Source organism: Dicentrarchus labrax, unplaced genomic scaffold, assembly GCF_905237075.1.
Source record: "Dicentrarchus labrax unplaced genomic scaffold, dlabrax2021, whole genome shotgun sequence".
Classification (NCBI taxonomy): domain Eukaryota; kingdom Metazoa; phylum Chordata; class Actinopteri; family Moronidae; genus Dicentrarchus; species Dicentrarchus labrax.
The window spans coordinates 34,566,502-34,589,791 of record NW_026136711.1 but is presented as its reverse complement, the minus strand read 5'-3'; the positions used below and the strand labels follow the sequence as shown (position 1 = coordinate 34,589,791).

The 23,290-nt window shown below is 41.3% G+C and overlaps 1 protein-coding gene across 9 annotated transcripts in view; it reads left to right on the top strand.

Annotated features, from left to right (window-relative positions):
• The first annotated feature begins 362 nt into the window (after positions 1–362).
• LOC127371735 (dedicator of cytokinesis protein 3-like) overlaps positions 363–23,290 on the top strand; it is a 195,470-nt gene continuing 172,542 nt past the window's right edge. For 3 of the 9 annotated variants that reach the window (XM_051414722.1, XM_051414724.1, XM_051414721.1), the window contains exon 1: positions 367–1,470. In XM_051414722.1, coding sequence (XP_051270682.1) covers positions 1,434–1,470 — 37 coding nt within the window. In that variant the 5' untranslated portion in view covers positions 367–1,433. Of the gene's footprint in view, positions 1,471–23,290 lie in introns of all 9 variants that reach the window. The other 6 variants (XM_051414717.1, XM_051414726.1, XM_051414727.1 and 3 more) reach the window with 4 other exon arrangements.

The following is a 23,290-nucleotide window of genomic DNA, read 5'->3' as shown; positions in this document are numbered from 1 at the left end:
TGTGGTGGAGTGGTGATGAGTCATGCAGCCTGAGGTTGTGTGTGTGTGTGTGTGTGTGTGTGTGTGTGGTTGGAGATCATATGGCTCTGTACAGTGTGTGTGTGTGTGTGTGTGTGTGTGTGTGTGTGTGTGTGTGTGTTGGAGATCATATGGCTCTGTACAGTGTGGTGTGTGTGTGTGTGTGTGTGTTTATATGTTGAACATTTGCTCCTGTATGTACCCACTGTGTTTATGTCTCTGTGTTTCTCCTCGTGTACGGTCGCCAGTGCGTCTGTGTGTGCGCACGCATCGGTCCGGTCCACTCTGCTGTCCCTGAACATTAACTGTATGTGCCATTTTCTGACTCATGTCACCAATGATAACCTTTACCGATCTCCCAGCGCTCACACACACACACACACACACACACACACACACACACACACACACACACACACACACACACACACACTGATCTCCCTCTCTCGGCCGTGCAACCCACTCTCTCTCTATCTGTAGGCTTTTCATTCGTCTGATCCTCTTTAAACTGATGTAGGCTTCCCCGCTGCTGGCTGCGCACGACTCTCTCCGCCGGTCGGTTCACAGCGACCCCGAGCACCGAGCGGACCGGACTCTCTTATTCTTCCTCTACTGCACACAACAAGTTTGACAGCTGCAACGGGCGAACACGGCACAGCGGGAGAAAATGCGTGCGTACGTCTAAATAAGAAAATAACAACAACAACAACAACAACAACATAGCGGGAGCCGGGGAGTCGGAGAGATGCCGCACTGAAGGGGATCCCTGCAAGGCAAGAGACTGCTGGGCTAAACTGGACGGAAACACGATGGTTTTCTGATTTTCCAGTATGGACTGGGAGTGTTGAGCGCTCTCTTTACTCTGATAACATCCTCACTGTCTGACACACACTTACACTGTATTTATTAAATACCCCACAGCACCACAGTGGCTGGGGGATTCACAGCAGTGGTGGTACAGTAGCCTGCTGCCCACTGCCCTGACCTCATAGTACTTTTTAAATATCCACTCCCTGTGGAAACAGCAGACCCCTGTCGCTGTGAGACATCTTTACAGAGTCCCTGCTGTCGTTGTGGATGAGGGTTTTACCGGCTGGCTGTCCCGGTAGAGCGCAGTAGCTACCAGCAGAGATGGACAAACACATTGCGCCATGCGTCACACCAAACCTGACAATGATATGAACCAGTGCATCATTCCCTCATCATTTAAAGCAACTTCAGCCTATCCGACGTCGACACCTGAAGAGAGATTATTTCTCCCCCTTCTTGAACATTTGAAGTAAACTTTTCCTCTCCTCCCCCCGCGCTGTGTCTCCCCCCCCCTCTCCGGTGATACCTCTGTAGGATTCCCATGAAGCGGCGCATCGGGTGATTATACTTTCTTGGGGATTTTGCTCTTTGCACACCGGGACATCATGTGGACGCCGACGGAGGACGAGAAGATAGGAGTGGGTGAGTGGATCGGGGTTTAACTCGCTGTAGGTGTGTTTGGATGCACACGATCCTAACGCTGAGAGAGGCTGTCAAACCCAGCGGATGTTAGTTCATGTTTGCTCATTTTTTCTGCTCATTAAAACATTAAATTGAGATTCCCTGTGCTAATGTGGTAAATTATGAAGAGATCCTAGTCTTCCTCCTCTGCAACACTTCTAAAGGCATGCCTTTGGCTCTGTGGATCTCTTTAAAGCACTTTATGGTGTTTTTTCTATGCTGTGTCATCAGTGTTCTCATATAATCTTTAAGTATTCCCTTTGAGACATGTGTCTGTGCTACTGGAGCCCCCCAGGGCATTTTTGTGACATTATGGTAGTTTATGGAGTCATGTACTGTCTGTGGTGTCACTGACTCCCTGTGTGTGTTTATGAGATGGTCTGTCTCTTATGGTATCTCAGCATTATAGAGTCTTACAGAAGGCTTTCCCTCATAAATATAAGCGGTGCAGATTGAGGGGGAGGGCTTGTTGAAATAAGGGTGTGAATATAGAAACAGTATGAGTGAAGTGAAACTGTTGCGATGATGGGAAAGAACAGTGTGTATTAGGTCTGTGTTAATGGACAGTGCAGGTGACTCTACTGCGGGGCAGCAGTGATTTATCAAGCAGTATTATATTGCAGTATAATGAGAGTGAATGTTTTTAGATGAGAGTTGGTGGTTTAGGAGCCATTAGCCAATGATCCACTGTTCAATTATTCTCTCTCTGAGTCTCACCCCACCCCTCTTGTATCTATTACTGCACACAGTCCCTGCTACACACTGCTGACTGCCTCTGTATCCATCCTCCTTTTGTTTTGTACTGCATTTGCCTGTTCTGCACTTTGTTGCATCTGTAGCATGCATGTTGCATTTCTGTTTTGTGCTGTTGTTAGTGGAGCTTAGTAAAAGTTCAGTTATAACAACGAGACTGACACAGATTCTGATTCTTCTCATCACAAGGTGTCAATATATTCTGGTTTCTATACCACTACTCTCTTTTTCCCAAATTTAAAATCTATATAGAACACTGTGGAACTCGTTGGATCATTGTTATGTTAAGTAACAGGATATGTTGCCAAATCAGCTGATGATCAGGTCAATACCCACTTGGTGCATCCTGAGTCATAAGTATATACACTCCCTGGCTACATTATTAGATACACCCATGCAATGTAATGCAATCCAGTGCAACATCTGCCATATCTGACCTTTACAATGCTTATAATGGCCAGTTTCTGAGAGGTGTTAATTGGTGATAGACTGATTCATTGGACCGATTATCTGGCATTTTGAGATAACCAAAATGCGAGATTCAGACACATCTGCAGGCGGCCTCGTCAGTGTGTCTGCTGTGGAACGACCGTAATGCTCCTCTTTGTGAGTTATGGGAAGGTGGTGAAAAACGTGGTTTCAGGCCCTGTACTGTAACACTCCTGCATCCTGCTGTAAACACACGCCTGCATTTCCTGTAGAACAGAAAAGAATGATACACAACTTGTCTTTGTTCTGATATCGGCATCATAGATCGGTCATCATCAGACCTGTCAGGAAATATCTGCATCAGCCTTTGAAAAACCCACATCGGTCAACCACTAGTGTTAATGCAGCTATATGTTTATTACTGAGGTAGCCGTTAGTAGTTGTGTACTTATGTTGAAATGTGTTCACAATATTCTTGTGTTTGTTAATGTGCTGGACCAAACAGTCAGTAATAGTCCGTTACTGCAAACTACAACAATAACACACAGTTAAACTCTCAGTTGTCAATCATAACTGAACATTATAATCTCTGTAAAGGTAGAATTTATGGCAGAACACAAAGTGGCCACAGAGTGTACTTCCTGTCCAACCTTATTCAACCAATCAGATTACATCAGATCTACCGTTAACCAATCATCTTGCAGCCATCAGATTTTGAAGCAGTTCTTTTACCAACCACCTCCAGCTGATTTTAGATTTGAGTCTTTAATGAACTCTCTCTCATTAACTATCCAACACTTTCTGATAGGCCTCTGAGACTGTCTGTGCAGTGGCAGCATGGCGTGAAAAACACACACTCCAACAACATTAGCATAAAGATTTAAAACGAGGTGCCAGACCCTCCCCCCAGCCACCCCTCCGACAGTCAGGGCTATCGATTGACAGCTGCCCGGGCCTTTCCAAGTGACCGATCAGGCAAAACTCTACACCAGTATCTGCAGCGGGAGTGAGCAGGGGCTCTGCTGACAGGAAGTCAATGTAGGGAATCATGACTCCGGCACTCTGTTAATTGGAAAGAGACATTACCTGAATTTGAATGAGAGGTTGTGTTCTTTTTTTTCCTGCTGCTTGATTCCTTCATTAGACTCCAGCTGTGGCTGCATGCTGAGGCTTCTTGATTTACTCTGCTAGCAGCCTTTTGACATCAAAATCAGAATTGCATCACAGCTTACACGGTTTCACAGTGCACGCCCGGCAGCCATGATACCACGCCACAGTAGTCTGACAGTGCTACGGTGTGGGAAGGCACCTGTAAATATTGACCTTAGTGGACTTTATCACTTTGAACAGTAAGTGTTCACCTGAAGAGTGATGCATTTCTTTGCTCTTCACTCTGCAGGATGGTGACGACTGTAAAAGAGTTCCCAGATCATCACAGTCACGCCCACACACTGAAGAAACTTATCTTTTATCTGATCTCGTCCACTTTCCTTTTAAAAAAGCTTTATGCTTCCTGTCCACTCTGCAGGGGCTAGCAAAAGGAATTCTGGGAATTGTAAGACCCCAATATACCTTAAGTAGGAGAAGAGAAAGCACACACACACGGTCAGAAAGCAACGTCTGTTTTTCATTAAATCTGACAAAATCGTGATCTTTGATACTGTAAAATGATCTAAAGGGGGAGTTTTCCACTGAGCGTCTCGTTCGTGGAACCAGCTGTGACTTGCTGAGACTTTAGCATGTTATTCTCAACCATCCATTCAGCTGCATGTCATATGCAAATTGCTGCTGTTTGAAAAAGATGCTGCTTTGTCTTCACAATGACAGTAAATTATCTTTGGCATATGGAAGTCAAGTAATGACTGAGCAGGTACACACAAAAGATGAAAGAAAACAGGAAATCCTTAATCTCATATTAAAAAAAAAGGATGAGAATAAGGGTTGAGAAATCCTCAAAAACCCAGTCCTTTGAAACTGGAGAGTCACGTATCCCTTCAGTGTTTTCATGTAAGTGTGTTTTGTGCCTTTTGTTAATCCAACCATTTGTGTTTCTGCTGGATAAGGCTTTGCATACCAAGGCAGGGAGAGTGGTAACTCATAGAGGCGTTCCAATGGAGTTGGGATGACTAGTGCCTGGTTGTAGAAAACAGCTATTCAGTTGGATGAATGCAGCTTTGTGGCGCCCATAGAGGTTCCTGAATGTGGCTTCACCTCCCCCAGGGCTGCACAGCATAGCACTCAGTTCTCACACTCACAGACAACGCAGAACACACACACACACACACACACACACACACACACACACACACACACACACACACACCGACAGACAGACATGCACAGTGAGAGACAGATGGACAAATAAGCAGACATCCCAGACAGTCTTCACGAAATGCACCTGCCAGAGGGGGGAATTTTGAGTAGCCACAGTAATGCTTTTTCATTGACATATGTTATGTAAGTTTGTAAATCAAAGCAAAGTGCAGCAACATTCATATTACAAGTTGACTCAGATTGCCCCTGGACCTTGTTCCTTGGCCCAAGCCCACAAAATTTCTACCAGATGTCAAAACTGGAATCAGGTTTTTGAGATATTCAAACTCACGGGACTGAAAACTTCCTCCAGATAATAACAGAAAAGACACACACACACACACACACACACACACACACACACACACACACACACACACACACATGACAGGGTTTGCCACAGATTGGATTCTTCTTGTTGGCCAGGTCAGTGAAGGTCAGCACAAACACACCCAAATTGACAAAACTGACACAAATACACACACACACACACACACACACACACACACACACACAACACACACCAGTGGACAGGCCAACTGTAACACTGATATATATGACACACACACACACGCCACAGCACATTTCTCACACCCACACCAGCGTGCACAGCGATAAAACTGGGTCACAGGGAAAGTGACAGATGCGTTCAGGATGTCCTTCTTATGTCAATCGCTGCATCTTTTGTTTTCTTTGTTTTTTTATTCCTCGTCTGTTCTCACTTTTTTTCCTTCCTGACCTATTTATTCTGAACCGGCTTTTCATTTTGCTGCCGCTGCTTGCTCATCCGTCACTGTTGTGTCTTTGCATTTGGAGAGATCCAGTAGGAGAAGCTGCGTGTTGCCTCTTGATCAGGGCTCCTCCTGGATGATGGAGCGACCTGCCAGACATCTCTAAACACACTTTAATGACCTTTCTTAGAAGTCATTTATTTCTCCTGTCTTTGGGTCAAGCTTTCTCCATTTGTCAAATGTCAAATCTCGGGTGACTCTCAAAAAGTCTTGCTCTTATTTTGACTTATTTAGATGCATCTTCATGTTACGCTCCGCCATTTAAATAATTACCCTGATTATCCTAATAGGGTGAACATCCTAATGTGAATTAACAATGCACTTTTCTTGCAAAGCACATAATTTGTGAATTAATGAACAACACTAAATGCAGGTAAAGTTTGGATTTTGGCAGAAAACTATAACTGGGGTCACTGTCCACATGGCTGGGTAATAATCACAGTATCATGGTTTGGGTTGTTTCCTGTTTTATTTTGTAATTCTTCTTGTGTCTTGTTAAAAGTTCACTTCCTGTCTTTATTTGTTTTCCCTCTAGTTTTGATTATTTGCCCCGCCCTGATTATTCTCACCTATCTTTCGTGCTGCTTCTGCTCACTTATGTATTGAGTCTCTGTGTGCCCTTATTTCAGTGTCCGTGCAGCCTGGTTACCTTGTTCCTGGTTGTTTTTTTTCCCCTTTTTGTTGCCTCTTTTTTTACTTTTGCTTTGCACTAGTATAAGTCTACCCACCTGTACCTGTACCTGTACCTCCCAGTAAGTTGTATTAAATCACCAAAGTCATCCTGCTGCCTGTGCTGTCTTGCATTTGGGTCCAGCTCCGTTCCAGTTCACACACCTAGTTTTGAACCGCTCTGAACATTTCCTTGGGAACCAAAGTGGGTGTGTCATATTCTAAGACGTGACCATGTGGCGACCTGTGTTGAGCTGCCAAAAGGACAACATGAAGTTAAGGCTGTGATATGGCCTAAAAAGAAAAAATATATTTTTTTCATAACACATCCGATATATGATTTTAAAAACAAACTACAAAAGACACCATATCACTGGTGAGGTGAAACATCTGTAATGCCTTATCACTGGGGCCCCCTTCTTCTCACATGGGAAAATGAGTCACACAACAATGACACATTTTGTGTAGATGAGTGACTTGAGTGGATTGGGCCTTGTTTTGCAGAGACCTGAGCAGCTGTCGAGTCCCACAGTCTAACATTTGTAGTTTAAATCTTGATTTTATGCTCCATTCAGAAATTCTACAAGACATGGCAACCATTTCTGAGTTAATCCGAAGGAGGATTTTCCTTATGACATATTAATAATATATTCACTTTCTGTCTATATCTTGCAGTGTGCTTCTGTTTATGATCAATATATGGCAACACATGTAGATCATGCTGCTATGTATTAGTCTTTTTTAATTGTTTGTGATGCTGTGCCATCTGTGTGTGAATGTGACGTGTAGTGTAAAGCACTTTGAGTGGTTGAAAGACTAGAAAGGTGCTCCATAAGTGTAGTGCAGTCCATTCAAGACTGGAAAACGTTTCCTCTCCTCTACATCCATATAATTCAATCAATTGACTGTTTTCACACCAGCCTAAAAGCCATTAAATGACTGTGAGAAAAAGCAGTTGCCTTGATGTTACGCACTTCCCTAAAAGCAAATATTATGGTCCATAAAATATTTTTTCCTCAAACAGAGCAAAGACTTATTTTAGTTTCTGCCTGCTGATGCTCCCGCCTAAAGCTTTACATACTTGAAGCGCGTCTCTAAGGAATTACGTTCTCCCTTTTCTCCAAAGACTCTCCCACTGGCAAACGATTAAGGCGAGAAGAATTCTCGAGTCCTACATGCTGAAGCATTCACACTGCCTATGGAAACTGACAGCAAATCAAGTTGATTGCTCGTGCTCCCGCCCCATCGCTCCTCAGGGTGCTAGCTTGGCCTTTTAATCACATCTCAAAGCAATGAGCTAACAAGCACACATCACACAGATTCTCTTTGCTAATTTAGTTCTTTTTTAGATATTTGTGTGATGTATTATACAGTAATTCTCTCATGTCCCTCGGTTACGTGGGGAAACAAGCGACCCCCTCCTCACAGATACAGTTCAGACACGATTGTTTTCGGCACTCTGCTGTAATGTAATGAAATATAATTACAGCCATTAAAATGCATCAACCAGCTCTAAGATAGGGAGCCTCACTTTCTATTCAACTTCACAGATCCATCCATTTTCTTAACCACTTCCTGTGCAGAGCTCATCACAGAGGTACGGTCAGGGCGAAAAGGGAACACCATCTACCAGATGTTGGTTTGGTGTGTCGGGCATTAATAACAAGTAAACTGAGTTTACTACATCAGAATGTCAAGAACATTTATATTACATCCTGCTTCTTCAATTTTTTTCCTTCTAAATCTGTGTAGCTGTGAAAACAGCACTTTGCCCGGGTCCATTAAGGTTTATCTTAATGAATGGGATTATATCTGCTGGGAATTATTTTATATATAAACTCTAATCTACATTACTGTCTACCAGTTTGTGTCTATACAGCTGTTTGCTTGGTTGAAGCATCCTTGACCAGGAAACTGAACCCCTACCTGCTCGGTCACTGTAAGTTGTCTTGATTTGAGCGTGGAAAACGTAGAACAATCACAGTCAGGCATTTAGCAACTTAACATTCCTGTGAGTGTGTTTACTGACCCAGATTTATAGCTTTTATCATATAGCTTCTGTACAATAAAAGCTATTCTCAGAGGAGAAACACATCTAATTGGGAAGAGATCCAGCATGTTTCCCCAGACACTTGAATCTAACCAGGTCAGTCCTCTGCAGTGGAAACTGCTGACAGTTAAAATATGCTACGATAGAATATAATGTTAATGCAATGTATAAAACCAGTCCATAATCAAAGGATTTAGGTCACTGTGTAACTGGTGCATAATGTGTTGGAAAGAGACAAAGGTCACTCAGATTAATGGCTGCCAACAGAGAACCAGTGCAATGCTTTTCAGTTACACACAAGATGAGTAACTGAGTGAATCAATCACATTCGTACAGACAGTTACAGTGGTTGTGAAGAGGCAGAGAAACAGCGGACTGAACGAAGGCAGAGGGAGGCAGAATCGTGATACAGTGACATAAACAGACCGAGAGAGATGCTGAGAGGATAATGTGATGTTGTGTTTCTAGCTGAGGATTACTCTGCTAAACGGAGGGTGAAGTCATCACCACAGTCCCAAACAGACACACACCCAGTGCTCATGCTCAGTGTGGCAGTGGGCCTCAGTGAAGTGTGTTCATTCATGTGTGCATGTCTGTGTGTACAAGTAAGAAGAAACTCAGGAAACAACAATACTGAGACAACTATGGAAACTTCATTTGAGTAAACATTTCTAGCCTGTGGTTCTTACCAAATAATTACAAACAGCTAAACTGCTCTCATTTATCCGAATCCAGCCTTGTGCACTAGTTTCACGCTAATTATTAGCTGTGACTCTCTCTATTAAGCGGGTAACGCTTTCATAAAGCAAACCACTGAGTCTTTCATTCCTGTTTCATAATTCTGCATATAAGAAGTTTATTAATTGGTCTTAATGGAAGCAAGCTGGATTGTCGAAGGGAAATTTCCTATTAAAAATGATCTTGTTTGTGAAAATTATAAAACAAAATGGCATAAAGACCCAAGTAGAGTTCAAGAAAGCCTCCTGAGTTAATCCTGGCATATTTACAAGCTGTAATCAGGCACAAATGTGAATGCTCAGGTTAACCATGCCTGACTGAGCTGGTTCATGCATTATTCTCTGTGTAGGAAAGTTGCACCATGGGCAGTGCTGCATTTAGAACACATGTATGCAAACATGCACAGACCACACGCAAACAAAACAGACTTCAGTATAAATTATTTATCCCGTAAATTCTGCACTTAAAGGTCCAGTGTGTAACATTCAGGAGGATCTACTGGCAGAAATGGAATATAATATTCATAGGTATGTTTTCATTAGTATGTAGTCGCCTAACAATAACAATTAAAATGAGTTGTTGTTATCCACAGAGGGAGCGGGTCCTCGTCTACTGAGTCTGTTGAACCTTTATGTTTTCTACAGTAGCCCAGAATGGACACATATTCCATTATTGCAACAGCAATGGGTGAGCTACTGGGGTGCCCCAGCTCTGATTCGATTCTAGCCTATGGCCCTTTGCTTCCATGTCCTTCCCTCTCTCTGCTCCCCCTCCTTTACTGCCTGTCTTAAGCTGTCCTATCCAATAAATGCTAAAAAGCAAACAAATAAAAAACACTATTATTGAAAGAAAAAATGACTTTCCTCCATCTTCCATCTGCTAATAGTGTAAATAATTATCAAAGAACATATTTCTTCTTTTAATAGACAAAATATTAATTGCTGGATTAAATTAACTGCTGCAGGGAAAGGCAGATTACTTGATGTGCTAAGATGAAGGTGATAATTGTGGTATTGGTAAACACTGATTGGTGCTGTCCTGGGGTCTAAATATTGCCATGCTCAGGGTAAGTGGGTGCCAGTGGAAGCGTTGTGCATCTTAACACAAACAATAACAAGTATTGCTCTCTAGTAATGGGGGATGGTGGCTAACACTGTTTTTCCATCATTCCTTCGGATGTAAGTCGTATTTGTAAGCACGCGACGAGAGGATGCTTACAGATAAAAAGTACGAGGAAGCCTGAGCGCTGCTGGCCGCTGTCCGTGGTGCTGAAACACACCCAGCCAAGCAGTGATTTAGCTGGAGAGGATTCCTTATTCGATCCTCGCTTCCACTCCGCTTTCTTCCTCCTCTGGTGATGCTGGCAGTAAGTCATGATGGAGAGGCTGTGGGGTTTTCAAATGTAGGCGGGAAGTTCACCACAAGCAGCAACAAGCCGATCCACGCTGCACTGCATGTGTTTGTGTGTCTCCTACCTCTTCACTCATTCGGTCATGGTGCACCACCAACAGTGAATCATGCATCAGATCCATAACTGGGACCTAATTGAAATTAACCCCTAGGCAGCCCTGCTGTAGAAAATTAAGCTGAATATTGAACAAGTAGGGATGGAAACGGAAGTCAAACAGCTTGGAGATGGATTATATGCAGAGCAACAGGACTTTAGCAGCATTACTGCCCCTTAGCGATGCATGACGGTGTCCCTTAATTGCTTTTCTCCATGATAAGCAGTACATTATTTACACATATCACTTAAAATCACAAATCATCTTGATCTAAGTAGTCTGTACTCGTGTGTGTGCATGCAGGGTTTTACTACTTATTTGCTTGCATGTAATCTTGATTTTTGTGTATTCTGTGTCAATTTCATGTCCAAGATCTTCTCTATTATGACATTTCTAGCGTGTGTTGACTTGGCCGGACTGCACAAAGCTCTGACATCAGGAACCCCCTGTGGACTGTCTTTTTTATTCTAAGATTTACTTTAGACTTGAGACTTTAATCTCTATCCCCAAATATCTGTCACTGGTCACTGTCATGCTTCCTCTCTCTGCGTCCCTCCCCGTATCTCAGTCTGCTGCTTCCATCCACTGTAACTCCCTGTACCAATATCCCCACGGACACACCTGGCGGGTATCTGCACACTACTGTAATATAAATTCTACTAGTGTATGACATTCACCCATCTTATCAACAGCACAATAGTTAAACTGGCTAATATTACTCTTCAGATTTTGGCTGTAACTGGGACAGGTTAAAGCATTTTGTAACACACTTTTTTTCCATCCTGGAAATACTGTAACTGGGAAATGTCTTTGAAAGATACTGGATAATGATCTCTCTCTGTCGCTGTCTGCACTTTGCTCTTCTCTCTAGTCTGCCCTCTCCCTTACCCCCCGTAGTTTTGGTTTTGGGGAAGCGTGTTGGGGTTGTGTCTAAGCAGAGACTTGTCATCTAGTTTATATGCACAAAGCAGATGGCTTTTCCTTTTGAACAGAAGAGGAAGTAAAAAAAAAAAAAAAAAAAAGAAAGCCCAAGTTTGAAAGAGAATAAAAATCATAAAGTTTTAATTTGTGGTTCATATGTCAGGGAAAACTTTCTCAGTTTTCTTTCAGTGTGTTGAGTTCTGGTTTGGATGTGGGCTGCATCTCTAGTTGGCAGTCAGCCAGTGGGCGTATGTGTGTGTGTGTGTGTGTGTGTGTGTGTGTGTGTGTGTGTGTGTGTGTGTGTGTGTGTGTGTGTGTGAGTGTTTGTGTGTCTTGAGGGTCTTAAACACAGCAGCATTCTGGAGGAGAGTTCCGTTGTTGTTATGGTTACGCTCGGTTTCCGCAGACACCCTGGCAAGACTGGTTCCCTTATCGCCATAACAACAGTCCAACTTCTCAGCTTCCTTCCAGAGGAGGGAAGAGGATCGAAAAAAAAAAATCCCCGATCAATGCCTCACAATGTCAAGACAAACATATTGCCTTTAACCTACTTAACAGAAGACATAAAACTTACTCCACAAGTGAACCCATGAAATGTAATACTCCGGATTTAGCCAACTAACTACAACACTTACATCTGACATGTATCTACAGCACTGACTGCTGCCCTGTATGTACAGCGTTAGTGTCAACTTATTGGACTTTGCTGGAACTTAGGAAGAATAGTTCATATTGATATCATTATTACTATTATATGAATTAAATAGACATACAGACCTCTGACCTGTATCTACAGCACTGAACTATGACCTGTATACAGCACTGACCTCTGTCCTGTATCTGTCCTGTCCTCTGTGATTTAGTATTATTGTGTAGCTATTGGAATTGACCGATCTGAACGCTATTCAAAACATGTGATATCTAGAATCCAAAGACTGTTTGTGTGGATATTGGTTGCATTTGCGTAGATGTTAATTGATTTTGCATACTATATGTAAAATATAGTGTAACTTCCCGAAATCTCACATAAGTCACATAAGTTATTTTTGCTGTTTTCATATGAACAAGTGAATTAGAAAGAAGTGATGTTATTTGGCCTCCTCCCTCTTTGAGACTTTTAAACAGAACAAGCCGGTGTCCCTTGGAGACTTAAGCTTAGAGATGTACTCAATAAGCAGCTGATGGGTCTTTGTTTTGCTGAAATGGATAAAAGCTTGGCACCAGGACCTGTTGTCGCTTCGTTACTCACTATAGTGCATTTTGGCCTTTTTTCAGCCTTTCATGTGACTCTGTTATTTTCTCTTGCTTTAGCATTATTTGTATGATTGTTATTGGTCAGGTCTCTTGTGACAAAAGTCCCCGCTCTTAATGTGAACTGTTTTTAAATTGCAGATTTTGACAGTACATACTTTTTCCAATTCAGATTTTGATACGATTTGAGAGAACAACCAAATGAGGTTAAACAACTGAATGTGTTAAATCAACTCGAACTTGCTTTTGTATGACTGTGGCAAAATATTACATCCTTATTATTTCTCTTTTTGTTTCTTCTTTTCCATTTACTGTCTCACTATTGCTCTTTCAATTCCAACTCTCTCTCTTTCCCATGATCAGAATAGAAAGGAGTCGTGAGCTGTTCTCTGAGCACCGTAGTTTCCTGAAATGCAATGCCAGCCTGTCTGTCTCTGTATTTATTGATTACTGCTTAAAAAAGCACTGCTAGTTCAATAGGTCTGCAGTTGGAGTTGCAGCTGGTCCAAAGTATGTTCAAGAGAGTTACACTTTTCCCAATGTCAACAAATTCCTACTCTCACGTTTACTGATTACAGGTTAAGACAGGACAACTTGCAGAGTAGTTCAGCAGACCTGTGGTCTATCCACAAGTTCAGGAGAAATGTGAAAATTCAGAAAAATGACCAGAACCTGAATTAAATGTTTCTCACATGGCACATGTCTGTCATTACCAATTTATTGATTAGTTGTCGACTATTGAATTATTCACCAATATTTTGATTTTTAATTTGTCATTTTAAAGAAAAGAATATTAAATTATCTGATTTCAGCTTCTCAAATGTTAATATATTCTGATTTCTTTAGTCCTCTTTGACAGTAAACTGAATATCTTTGGGTTGTGGACACAAAAAGACATAATCATGAGCTTTGGAAAACGGTAAGCAACCTTTTTCACAATTTTCTGACATTTTATGGTTTATAATTGAATAATGGACAAAATGATTGCCGGAATAACCAATAATTAAAATAATCACTAGTTACAGCCCTCGTGTTTTGGCTACACTCAGGAAAAAAAATCATATTTCAATAGTTTTTGCAGACATTTTGCCAGAATTGTGACAGATGTGTGGTTATCTGTTCAGTTATAAAATACCTAATGATAAAGTTTTTAACCTCTTGTGTTGAATCCCTTTCTGTTAATTCTGAGTTTGTCCATGATAGAAAGAAGGAAGATGATAGAAAAGAAAGAAGCAATGAATCACCACGCAAAGTTTAGAAGGAGATACAATTATACATTTTAAGACAAATGCTACTGTAATAGTAGTTGCTTCTAATTCTTGAAATATTCCTTTGGGGCTGATGATCCATGACCCACCACCACCTACTGTACATTACATTTTGGTTCACTGCCCACCATGCATTCCCTGGCTTTCTCCACAGTGACTCATGCTTGACAGTGTCTCTACATACAAAGCCAGGGCTACGTTTTAATGAGCCTGGACCCCAAGGTGAGAAAAAGAATTACTTATTCAGGCACCAGGGTGAAGAAAGTTTAACGCCTCCTCATTTATTCCATGTTTGTATTTATTCCTGTGTTGCACAGGGAAGATTGTCTGTCTGTGTGTTTTTGTCATTTTTTTACTGTGTTTTGCCCTGAGCCTCGCTCCCTCTCTCTGCATGGGAGAGGAGACAAATGGTGGGTGACACAGCAGGCTGGGGGGCAGACGCCATGGCCCAATTATCTGTCTGTTTTCCCTCATTTCTTAGCCTCTTTTTCACTCTCTCTCTCTCTCTCTCTCTCTCTCTCTCCCATTTCTTCCAAATCTATCTCTGAGTTCTTACCTTCTTTCTGTATTTTTCTCTGCCTGTAAATCTCTCACTCTTATTTTTTCCCTATACCCCCCTCCCTTCCACCCATCTATCTCTCACTTAGTCTAATGAATATTTCACATAGAAATGCTATTTATAGATGTGACATCGTTCCTGTGCTCCATCCGTCAAGCTCAGATTTCTCATCTGCACGTTTTATTCAGTCGTTATCAGATTGAGGTTGAGTTTCATGTCACTTTCAATTATCATCAATTATTAGAATAAAACCATTTGTATTTCAATCACTCATGCAAGGTGGAAGGTTTGCTGTAATTTGTTTTATCATAGATCAAATTTTATTAATGTTTCTGTCACAGAGGAGAAATGATTTGATTTGATGTGACTTGAATGCAGCTCTTTTTATGTAATTCATAAAGTTTAAAGGATCTTTCTTTTACTGTGCAGGCTTGTTTTTCTTCATATAGCCCACACACTCGATAAACAGGGTCTGTATGAAAGTCTGATATGGAAATTAGTTGTAGTTCTAGTATTAGAGAGAAGCTACTAAATATCTCTCATCTCTACTCAGATATCTCTTATTATACAGGGAGAGTTATCTTTGTTTTAGAACAATATGATATTATTATAGTATGATTTATAATATACAGCTCCAAACATTTCTGTTACTAGCACAATGTGGTCCAAATACAGACCAATGAGAAGCACTAATTAATGGTACTTCCTTTTTTGGTACAATTCCAACAAGATATCAGTTTTTTGAAAATAAAAACTGGTGCACAAACAAAAAAGTCAGACAGGAATCCAAAAAAAATTTTTTTCACTTTGAAGTCACATAATATTGAGGAGGATCTATTGTCAGAAGTGGAATATATTATTCATAGATATGTTTTCATTAGTGTGCAATCACCTAAAAATAAGAATTGTTATTTTTTGTTGAGCGGTTTTATTCTACAGAAGCAGCGGGTCCTGTTTTATAGAGTCGGTCATGTTTCTACAGTAGCCCAGAACGGACAGCCTCTATAGCCTGTCGCATTTTTCAGGTGGTTTTGGATGCTAGTCCTTGAATATTGTAGTTCGACCCATTTATATAGATAAAACTGCCTTTTGTCTGCCTGAACTCCCTTTGGTTTGCTCTTTTATTGAATGAGATTTTTGAATGAGACTTTGTATGAAGAGCTTCCTTTCCTGTGAGAGCATGAGGACATGGTATATGCAGTCTGTCTGTCTGTGTAAACCTCCCAGGCTCTGAGCTCTTTACATGTCCCCCTTTAACCCATTAAAGCTTACTCACCCCACTGCCTGCTCATTCAGTCACATAAATTGGATGGCAGTGTCGAATACATGCTTGACAATGAGCTTTGTTAGTCCATGCTTCACTGTGTGTGTGTGTGTGTGTGTGTGTGTGTGTGTGTGTGTGTGTGTGTGTGTGTGTGTGTGTGTTTGCATATGTGTGTGTACATGCATGGGACAAGCAAACGTGTAGGCATGCATATGTGAGTGAGCATTAGCAAGTTGAGTATTTACACATGTGCTTAAGTACACAGAAGCGTGTGTGTGTGTGTGTGTGTGTGTGTGTGTGTGTGTGTGTGTGTTTGTTCAGCAGTAACAAAATTGGACCTCAGAGACATTGCTGATGAAATCAAACGAAACAGCAACATTTCAGTGTTTTCATGACACAGAACACAAGATAAATATTGGCTTTGATTTTGGGGGAAACATGCAGCACAGCACTAAGCATCCTCACCTTTTAAAACTTTTATTTTTTGAGTCCCAAAAATGGCTTTAAGGCTGTTTTACAGGCTAATATAAACAATTAACTAATGCAAGTTCTGTAGCTTTCAGTGTAATTGATCCATTATAATAATGCTGAGGTCTACCCAGGGCCTTAAAAACCTTTTTTATTCACTGAAATGCATAAACTTGTGTGCCGTCTCATCCTTTGCAGGGCCATGGAGGGTAGAGCCCGTCTCACATTGGTGGGGGAGGGGAGCATTAATCCTTACATGCCAAAAATATAATTAGGCAGTTAATTAACACATGGCATTCATAAGCCACTACTTCACTTCCATTTTAAACATTTAAATGTTTCTCAAGCAAACACTTCAAATTAGCTAATTTTGTTGTAAAAATTCCTAATGAGTTGCAGTTTTAATGCCAGCAGATGGAAAAGATCTCAATTTGGAAGGAAGTACTTTTTGGTGTTGCCATTTAATTTCATCAGATGTTCCCCTTCTCGCTGTATTCTTTTTCTTGTGTTAGATTATCCATTATCTACCGCTGTGTTTGGTGGATTTATTAATGGGTCTTTTTGTTTTTCATCTGTTTTCACTCACAAATTTACTGGCTGGGTGTGTTTAGAAAAGGATTTGACCATGTGTATACATTTTGGCTGGACTGAAAGTGTGTGTGTGTGTGTGTGTGTGTGTGTGTGTATAACAGTGTATATATATGTAGGCATTTGCATGCACGCACATAAATTAAATAGTATATTTTGTACATACAATATCTGAATATACATGTGCGGTGGGGTGTGTTTGCCTGTGTGTTTTTTTTTTTGGGGGGGTTGCCCTGCAGGCTACCAGGCAGACAGCATCCCATTGAATTACTATAATGGGCTGGTAATGGGCCTCCCAGAGTGGTTGAGGGGTGAGGTGGGACCAGGAACGATCCAGAGGTCAATGTGCTGCTCTGGAGCCCACAGGTTTCACAGTCTGTGTCTGTGTAGTGGACTGGAACTCCTGGAAACAGGATATGTTGGTGAAAAAATGAATGTTTTAAGGAGGCATTTTTATGTGTCAGCAGATCCAGTGGAGAGTTTGTCACAAGCTGACTCTGTACTTTGTCACTATACACTATTTTGTGTTTAATCCAAACTAAGAAGGATGTACAAAATAACAAAGTGGGTCAGTACCACTGTGCAGTAAAAGTGATCAACAGCAGACTCTTTATATCCACCGAAGACGATGCGTGGATCACTCCAGAGTGGCAACAGGCGTGCATGTTAAGGAGAGCGTGGATGAGTGCGTAGGAGAGCCGCCTGCAAGACAGGGTCAGAATTAACATCAATTAACATAAATTATAGACCTCCATTTAAATTTTTTATCACCGTGTACTTCATTTTTCACATCATGCATTACTTTACTCTCACTCACTCACTCCATCTTAATTCCCCCTCTCTCTCTCTCTCCTCTGACCCTCTGTCAATGTCTCACTCCACCGTCTTTTGTCTCTCTTCCCCATCTCCTCTCTCTTTCTCTCTGACCCCGTCACGCTTTCCTCCTCACCCACCTTCCACCATCCCTCCCTCCCTCCTCCTGTCTAATTCCAGTTGATGGAATGATGGACATTTCCATTGACCTGATTAGGCCCAGCCTATCTGGCAGTAATGGCTGTAGAGTGTGTGAGTGTGTGAGTGTGTGCATACACTTGTTGTGTGTCACTGTATCTGCCTATCACTGTCAGATGCTTTTATAGAGATTAGTACACATTTCCCACTATGGGGTTGATCCACTGCTTAACATTTTAAAACCCTCCTGCAAGGTAACGTCGTCTTTTTCACGCTGTCATATATGTGGTGTAACAAGATAAAGTAGTAAGCTGCTAGATTCTTAAGAGTACTTCACCGATTTTGCGTGTGGCTCCTTAGACAATCAATCAGAATCAATGCAGCAGAGATACAGGCTTTTTTTTACTCCATGAGTTCTTCTTCTTTTTAAAAACCCTGATGCCTACAATAACCGCAATGCAACTCGTCCTTAGACAGCTTGGTTGGAGTCGGTGGAGACGTTTGTTTTGTGATATTACAGTCCTTCCAGGATTTTGTGGGCTTTTTTGGGGGGTTTGTTGCTCCCTAAAATGACTGATTTCATGACAGCTTTTAAAAAAATTTTTATTATTAATACAAAATTAAAATTTTTTTTTTTTTTTTTTTTTTTTTTTTTTTTTTTTTTTTTTTTTTTAGATTTTCAAATGTGTAGATGATTTTGTTCCCCCACTGTAAAAAGTACCAGACAGTGGTAGCAGGATGACATAGAACATGGGTCCCTAACAATCCCCACTGGTGCCAGAGGCGCTGCTCTGTATCTGATCTCTTACCTTTGTAGCTAATAATGTTCACCTTGTGCATTACAACATGATCACTTTATTAATATTCTTCATTGTTATTTTAGATCTGACTACATTTAGTCTCAAACCATTTTAACTTAAAGGACCAGTGTGTAGGATCAGGCATCTTCAGTTTAACCTTTTATCTTAACTGAACAAATATGTGTTTGTTTGTTTATTTGCTTACTGAGGCAGTTTGATAGACAGCAGACAGAAGTTGCACTTAGCTTAGAGAGCCAGTACAAATATCCACCAGAGAGCGTCACTCATCATTCTGCCTCAGTTTTCATGTTATCCGGCCCCGTGCTGATTGTCTCATTAAGAAGTTGAAAGCAGATTCTCACCAAGGCTGTTTGTCGACAAATACTCTGCTTGTCCCAGGTCTGTCTCAGTGTGGAGAACAATAATACAAACACAACACACTGAGGGAAGGAGACAGATTGAATCACTACAGTTCCGTGTTATCTTCGTGTGTAAACTTTGAAGCTGAATTTCTTCTGTGTTTAGGACATGACATGAGATCTCCTAACGCTGTCTTCTCGTGTGGAAAAATGAAGACACCTCATTCATGCTGATGTGACTGCACACGCTCACACACAGCCACTGCCTTTATACACAGATGTACTTCTCTCTGTCTCTGACTCACACACACAGCTCTCTATTTTACAGACTGACACACACGAACCATTGTGAGGTTTTCTAGGCTTGCGTGACAGTGTAAAGTGTGTACAACCTATTTGTGTTAATTCAGTAGACAGGCGACTCACTCTGTGTCTGCTGTCTCACTGCAGGCTGCATGCTGCATTCGTCCCACTACTCTACTGTGTGTGTGTGTGTGTGTGTGTGTGTGTGTGTGTGTGTGTGTGTGTACAGAGAGAGAGCGAGACTCTACATCATAGCCAGAATCCATAGGTAAAGCTTTTATGTCATACATGTGACGTCACAGTAATACATCATGTTCAGTATTAGTTTTTTACGACTCAACACAGCAGAAGTTACTCAGTATCCCTCAGTCCACAGCCCAGGATTACCCTACCACGCAGGAGAAAGGAACATCCCCTCTGTCTCGGTTGCTCTGGAAAAACTCTTGAACCAATTAATTATCCCAATTCACTACGGCGTTTGCGTCCAGAGGCTTGCCACTGCTTCGGATTAAGGAGTGACCCTGTTAACTCGCGACTTTCAGCCGAATAAAAGTCAGCAGTTAGTTAACATATTCAGCTGAAAGTCACGAGTTAACAGGGTCACAGACACAGGAGGCAGGACGAGGGAGGGTGCAGGTGATTAGTACAAGCAGGTACAGAGATTGAACATTGTCCCACTGTATGCCTTACAAAGTCATTAGCAAAAACAACCAAAATGGTGGTAATGCCGCATACCGCGTTGTTGAGCCACCCTAAATTATGGTGCGTTCGTTTTGTCCACCCGACTCGATCTGCGAGTCGGTTTCCTGAGTTACGAACTGGAAGTTGCGAATAGAACACTCCCCAGGACGTAAAAAATGACTCGTTAAGTCGTCTGAGCTCAGAGGACCCCGAGTTCAGTTACCAAGATGGCTACTCCGAGCATCACACGTTGTAAACATTGAGGTTTTCGACTATTTTAAGCACTTTTGTCTTTGTTGTAACCAAATGAAGAAGTCGTACACACTGCACTGTATACTGTTACCTATAGGTATGTCGCTACAGTCTTATCATGTGTTAAATACACCTAATTAGTTATTTTGTAGCTTGTGCATCTGAAATTGGCTAGAGACGCCCCATGTTGCTATGACAACAATGCCGAGTCTTGAGCAGAAAGCAGAGCAGTAGCCACGGTAACGTTAATGTTAATCAGAACGGAATATTCAGATATCAAACTGTGTGATTTGATTGTGTAATATGTAATGAACATGTGAAATCCGCGGTGGGTGCACCGTAGACCAGATAATCACTATAAACGTTACGAAACACCCAAAGTGCCTATTGCAACCAAGCTCGTCGTGTTGTGTGCCAAACAGAATGCAAAAACCCGCGGTTACTCGTTTTCCAACACGGATGTGACGTCGCTCTCGAGCTGCAAGTCGCGATTACAAGACAAAACGAACGCACCATTACAGCAGGGGAAATTCCTGGATACAGTGGTAGGAATCTCTTTAAAGTTTAAAAGTCTTGTGTTGTGTTTCTTTACATGGCCCAACCCTAATAGCACTGAAGTACTCGTGTTTGTGTGTGTAATTGCATGTAAGTGGCACTGACAGCAGTTAAGGGCAGATGGTTATTGCAGAGATGATGACTCAATCGTCTCTGTAACTTCTTAAGAGATAAACATCATCAGTGGGATTACAGTTTCTAGTTCTCTTTAGTTTGTCTGCATTCTTTTAAAATCTGCCAATGAGACAGAGGGAGAAGGGACTGGTAGGCCAACGATTGGAGGGCACTGTGTAGATCACAAGCTGGATTCAGACAGACGGCATTGTAAGCTTTCCATTTAATTCATGTCCAACTTTAGTGGAACCAAAGGAGAAGTTGTCAAGAATTTAACAAATTTTATATCTAATTAGAGACTCTCCTAATACCCTGTAAATCTTGACGGTGTGTTTGCAATCATTCTTCAGACCCACTTGCCTTTGTAAGACTTAAACGCTACAAATGCAATAATATCTGTAGAGTTGTAAAATATGAATCTGACTGCAACAAAATGCACTTTTTACTTTCTTTCAAAAGAAGGTAACAGCAAAAGCACTGCAATCATGTTGCAAGTTAGATCCCAACATAAAACGCAAGTTCATGAGAGTGGTAATATTTTATGCTACAAACCCCCCTCCCCTCGCATTTACTGTCCTTTTACTGTAAAACTAAATGGCAGGCTGTTACTTCTGTCCGTAATCTTTATGGGCTGAGCACACGTACGGTATACTAAAGAGAAAAATGCTGCATTCGATCCGATCCATCAAAGACGAAAACACTCAAACAGAACAGTGAAATTAAGTTTAATAAATGAATGCATAATTTATTGAATGGATATTAAGAGTCTTTCTGATGGCGCCCACTAAGTGTTCCCAGATGTTTGATTTGAGCACTACAGATTTAAATGTTGTTGCCCATTTTCTTTCTTTTTTATTAGTTTCTATGGACAACTCGGTGTAAAAATAGTCCCAAGTGACCTTTTCATTGTTTTTTGATGATGATTGCTCCACCACATGCACTTTATTATTGAAGGGGGGCCTGTGAATAAACTAGTGGACAAATTATTAATACTTTGTTCTGAGATCCTCTTTTATGTGGGTATATAGTACATAGAAACAATACAACATTTACTGTGGTTGGAGATTCTGGCAATACTGTGATTGTGAGAAATTGGATTTTCAGGTCACTCCTTGTTAACATATTGATAACAGTAAAAACTATGATAATTTTAATGTAAAGACTTAAGAGTGGTGCCAGGCAGACTTCCATCAGGCCAAGAGACTCAAACCCCCTCTCTAAATATTGATTTTATAGTTAGGTTAGATGGACATTACTCTAACATCAGGCACATCATAAGTGTAATGGCTCCAAGGGCAGGTGAAAGTGGCCCCTGTGTTCATTAAAGGACAATATAAAACATGAACATCAAATAGAACGGTTAATCATTCATGTCCAAGCTCTCGGTTTTAAAGCCTCTATTTTGAAGAACTGTGTTCCTGGATGAATGATGAGACGCTGATCCGAACTGTTAGCTGACTCAACTGTGACCGCTAAGCTAGCTGCTCACAATCAATGAGATGTGTAACCCGACACCCATCCATTCCCCTAAGAAGCATAACGCAGCTGTGGTGGCTTGTGGGAAGAAGGACAAATGAAAGGTGACATCATTGAGCTGAGCTGACTGTTTTCCAGGATGACACAGCTTGGGAAGACGGCAGAGTATTAAACAGTGCAGATGAAGGGTTTGACTTCCGACTGGGATGCACATAAGCAAATGAACAAGGACAGCACAGGAAAGTAGAACAGTCAGACACGCACAGTCACACTGATACTGCTGTTGGACAGAGATGAACGCACACATACACACAAAGGGGGGATTTGAATAGTGTCAACTTTAAAAAGGGAAGAAATAACAGGGAAAACTATGAAACATTTATTTAAAGTAAAAATTCAGCCATTTTATGAGCTAAACCTTTGAGTCTCTGCAACAATCTCTAATTAAAGACTTTATTTAGGTTGAACTAGAAGAGGAATAATCAGATTTTTCTATCTAATGGAGAGGGTTTGGAGTTTGACTTTGTTTTCAAGGTGTACAAATTGTCTGACATTACACTTTACCAGCAAGTGTTAACAGACCTATGGTGCTATCCTCAAAACCCCACTCTTCTGGCTGTTCAAAGGCCATCAGGACTATGTTCTGCTGTATGTGAATGTACAGTTAAAACCCATTTGCCTGACTGAACTCCTGGTGTTGGGAATTTAACCTTTTGACCTTTT